Source organism: Gadus chalcogrammus, chromosome 1 (genome assembly GCF_026213295.1).
Source record: "Gadus chalcogrammus isolate NIFS_2021 chromosome 1, NIFS_Gcha_1.0, whole genome shotgun sequence".
Taxonomy (NCBI): domain Eukaryota; kingdom Metazoa; phylum Chordata; class Actinopteri; order Gadiformes; family Gadidae; genus Gadus; species Gadus chalcogrammus.
In genome coordinates, this window is record NC_079412.1 from 28,478,869 (window position 1) to 28,483,357 (window position 4,489).

Below are 4,489 nucleotides of genomic sequence, written 5' to 3' on the forward strand. Positions count from 1 at the left end.
GCAGAGGTAGCCTAACATCGACACACTGCAGGCCTCAAAAACGGTACAGAGCACTTCTTCATTGGCCTGCATGGACAAGCATTTGGCAAAGGGAAAATGATGACCATTGACGTCTATGTAGATAATTATTGTAATCCACTCAAACATCCGCCATTAGTTTGCGAGTGTTGTGGCTAATGGGGTTGGTCATTACAAACCCACTTATCATAAATGTGTTGGCGACGGCGTGCTGAAAGACCCCACCACCTATTAAACATCAGTTGACTTGTCATTCCACCGATCTATGCAGCATGAATAAACGTTATTATTTACATGACGTCTGCTCTTACAATAATTACGCCACAGATGGCTTATTAATCGTCACCTCTGTGGAGGTTTTCAATCCACAGAAATATTATTAATGACTCGGTGGCCGTTTTCCTCTCCGGTGCTCGACGCGGTTATCAAACGGACCAACCGATGGCTGGTTTCATAAAGAGCGCTGGGGTTGGAGTTGTATTTGTTTCCGTTTACCTTTTAAATACTGAGTCACGACACAAGGCTATTATGAGCGCGCGCTTGGATGTAATTAGCCGTTAGCCTCTGTTTGAATCAGCGTCACTGTCAGGGGACCGGGCGTGTTTTCACAGGGCTCCGATGTGCTACATAGGTCCCTCACGTGTTTTATTAAGGGTGGGATTTATTTTATTTTATTTTATAAGGTCTACGAGTCGAAATCAAAGTCAAGTGCTTGTTTCACATAAATCAATTAATCGATTTGTTGTTATATAACTTTTTACAATTTAATAAAAATGTTTGAACATTTGAAATAAGAAATTGAGTAGGCCTATGTATGTATGTATGTATGCATGCATGTATGTATGTATGTATGTATGTATGTATGTATGTATGTATGTATGTATGTATGTATGTATGTATGTATGTATGTATGTATGTATGTATGTATGTATGTATGTATGTCAAACTAATTCAATAGTATAGTAGCAATAACAGTAGTGGTTAACAAATAGTTTGCATCTAGTTTACAGCTTTGGGACCAAGTTATGTGTGCAACACTGTCGAATGGACCCTGTCTGTTTGCTCATTGGAAGAAGCCTTCTGTCTGTGGAGCAGCCTGCCGGCCACAAGCAGGTCATTGCTCTTCTGCACTTGTGCCAAAGGTTGTCAAGTGACACTTACAACTAGCAGGTTTACACATTTAGCCTAGGAAAACTAAGATGAACAGGTACGTATCTGCTCCAACCTAATTCATTGAATAATATATGTACACATTTGTTTTTAATGAACCCACTCCTACGTTTTGGTGGCAGTGCGTTTCGTGTCTGCGTCCTGTCCGTCCTCCTCCACGTCTCCGGGAGTGTGGAGCTGACCGGGTTGTTCGGTAGCTTCAGCTCCCCGGGCTTCCCCGAGCCCTACCCCGACAACCACCGCCTGGTGTGGAACATCAGCGTCCCGGAGGGCCACAGAGTCAAGCTCTACTTCACGCACTTCAGCCTGGAACCCTCCCAGCACTGCGAGTACGACTACCTGCAGGTGTGTTCACGCTGCACGGACAGAGAAGACCTAACAACGGCCCAGCAAACCGCCGCACCGTACTTCCTGTTTCAAGTGCCTCCTTTGACCCCCCCCCCCCCCCCCCCCCCCCCCCCCCCCGCCCCCCCCCCCGCCACTTGTCAAATCAGGTGCTGGCGGAGAGCAACGAGACGTTGCGTTTCTGCGGCGATGGCGAGAAGGGCTCAGAGAGCGCCCCGAGCAACACTGTCATCCTGTCAGCGAGGGAGCGTATGTCGGTGGTCTTTAACAGCGACTACTCTAACGAGGGCCGATTCACTGGCTTCAGAGCGTTTTACACCTCCGAAGGTGACGCATGATGTGTGGCTTTGGCCGCGAGGCACACACGCTCGTGTTCGGTTCCCTTCTGTCTGTGGGCGTGTGTGTGTGTGTGTGCGTGTCAGTGTGTATGTCAGAGTTTAAACACTGTTTTTTTTTCACCATTGAAAGTGCACTGTTTGAATAGAAAATATATGAACCCTATAACAGTAGCTGACATATTTTGTTCTCTCTTTCGTAGACATTAACGAGTGCCTCGCAACGACAGACGGCGAGGATGTGTGTGATCATTTATGCCACAATTACATCGGAGGATTTTACTGTACGTGTCGGCTGGGATTCCTTCTCCATGACAACAATGCGTCCTGCACTGGTAAGAGCTTATTATTCAGACCCTGAGGCACGTTCGTTTTATCATCAATTCTGTAACAATAATATAACAGTACACATAATACATTCAGGATTACATGGCTTGTGTTGAGTGTGAATAGACAAAACATAAGAAAGTGATGTAAAATGCTCTTCATCGATTAGAGTACTACTAGTAATCTTTGTCTGGTCTTCTCTCAAAGAGCTGAGTTGGCTCATTTAGTCAATTGCTTGCTTTAAAAGACTATCAGGGCTGTGCGAGTAGCTAGCTCTTTTCCAGGGGGTTGATTTGCTGACATTTGAGGCACAGCCGGAGACTTTATGAGAGTGTAGGCTGCCGGAGGGGGCGGGCCCAGCTCGTTCCAGCCTGATAGATGCACTGATGCACCCTGCAGTGGATCTGTGGCCAGGAGGCACGAGACAAGGTTAATTACCCCCCGATCCCTGAGCAGAGAGCAACCCCTCCCCCAAAAGACAGAAAAAAGGAGAGAGAATCGTTGTAAATTGATACCTGTTTGCAGTACTAATAGAGCCCAGACGCTCGGTCTTTATTCACAATTACCAGCATGGATGTGTTGAAGACCACGCACCAAATGGGCTGGAACGATTATCTGCCGTCAGATAACCCAAAATGATATGAATTACATCGGCTCGGTCTCCCAGCTACACTTCATCTGTTGCTGTCTGTTCCAACACCTGTGCGCGTAGCAGCACACTAATCCGATCTAAATCAATCGCATTCCTCAGAATGCCTGAAAAGAACACAATCTTTTTTTCATGCACTAAGTTTTAAATCCCGATGTATCCCATTTGACCCCATCGAAGTACGATGTCCGGTTGTCTTGCGTGTGCCCTCTCCCCAGTGCCGTGCCCTAGCCAGGTACTGACCACCCCGTCGGGGGTGCTGACCAGTCCGGGGTACCCCTCGCCCTACCCCCCCATGAGCCAGTGTGACCACACCATCCACCTCCCCGAGGGCCACCGCCTGCTCCTGGACTTCCCGGAGCCGTTCGACGTGGAGGCGCACCCCGAGATCCCCTGTCCCTACGACACCCTGAAGGTGGGTCACGTGACCTGGGGGGCCAATCGGAAAGAGGCGCAGGCCGATGAATGAGCAATGTATTCCTCGCCATGCCCTTAATTGTGGAGGTGTCCCGGAGGATCTACGATCCGCGCCGCTCCACGCATATGTTAGTCCTCTGGCCGTCCGTCATCCAGTCAGCGGCACCGTGGTCCACAGCTGATCTCCGGTCCTTCCCCTTCTGCCTCCCACCAGATCTGGACGACGGGGCAAGAGTACGGGCCCTTCTGTGGCTCGTCGGCCCCGGGGCGCATCGACACGGGGAGCTACAGAGTGCACGTCAGCTTCAGGTCTGACCGCTCCGGGAAACACAAGGGCTGGAAGATCAAGTACACCAGCAACACGTCGGATTAGGGCAAGGGGATGAGCCCATTGGGGTTTAATAACATCCATAGATGATGTTCTAAAGGGCTGTTCTAGCTCTTGCAGAGAGTGCCAGAAGCTCTATTGCAAAGAGAAAGGTTTGCATGTATTGCATATACTGCAAGTGTCACAGTAGGACAGGATTGCAACACTATTGCCTTTGATACAAGAACACCAGACGCCCGTGCAATAATAAAGTCCTGAAACTTCTCAGTTTAGTCCAAGGCCAATTCAAAACCATCAGTTCAAATGATGTGTGTGTGTGTGTGTGTGTGTTGAAGGCTAACCTTTATCTAAAGAGTGACTGGACAAACACCTTGAATGTAAAGTACTCCCAACAAAGCACGGAACAAGTCCAAACAAGCCTCCAGCAGCATAGTAACAAACAACACTGCAGGGATCTTTACTTTTCTTTGTATATTTGTATGGGCTTGAGGAGAGGGGAGCAAATGAAGCGTAACATAGGACCTCAGGTCGGAATCTATCCTGGGTCGCTATGACGCATTCGGCCCGGTGGTCGCGTGTTCGTGGGTTGAGCTAACCTACTCCATCACCTACAACCCATGCTTGAGGCATTTTAATGTGCTGGGTGAAAGATAAAATATATTCAGTCAAGCCTGAGCCTGCTTGTGTTTGCCGTCTGGCTAAATACGGTCGCTGTGGGTTGACCCTCATACATTATGCAGCTTGTTCTGGGCTCTCTCCGGCCACTTCCAGCTAAACACTCATCTGCGATGAGCTTCTTCACTCCCATAATACCACATCTCCATCCACACCTTTGCACTCACTTACAATATTTATTTTCAGTGTAATGAACTGCGTTTACCCAGGTAGCTGTTTGAATGT

The 4,489-nt window shown here is 48.4% G+C and overlaps 1 protein-coding gene across 1 annotated transcript; it reads left to right on the forward strand.

Annotated features, from left to right (window-relative positions):
- Positions 1-1,117: 1,117 nt before the first annotated feature.
- Positions 1,118-3,883, forward strand: masp2 (MBL associated serine protease 2). The gene is made up of 6 exons (XM_056600178.1): positions 1,118-1,225; positions 1,311-1,533; positions 1,683-1,860; positions 2,072-2,203; positions 3,063-3,259; positions 3,476-3,883. The coding sequence occupies exons 1-6, from the start codon at positions 1,218-1,220 to the stop codon at positions 3,632-3,634; spliced, it is 897 nt and encodes a 298-aa protein (XP_056456153.1). The 5' UTR covers positions 1,118-1,217; the 3' UTR covers positions 3,635-3,883.
- The last annotated feature ends 606 nt before the right edge of the window (positions 3,884-4,489 follow it).

Excerpts from the sequence above, each read along its gene's own strand:
- masp2 (XM_056600178.1), top strand. Across the intron at positions 1,861-2,071 it reads AGCGTTTTACACCTCCGAAG|ACATTAACGAGTGCCTCGCA; the intron begins GTGACGCATGAT and ends TCTCTTTCGTAG. Across the intron at positions 3,260-3,475 it reads GTCCCTACGACACCCTGAAG|ATCTGGACGACGGGGCAAGA; the intron begins GTGGGTCACGTG and ends GCCTCCCACCAG.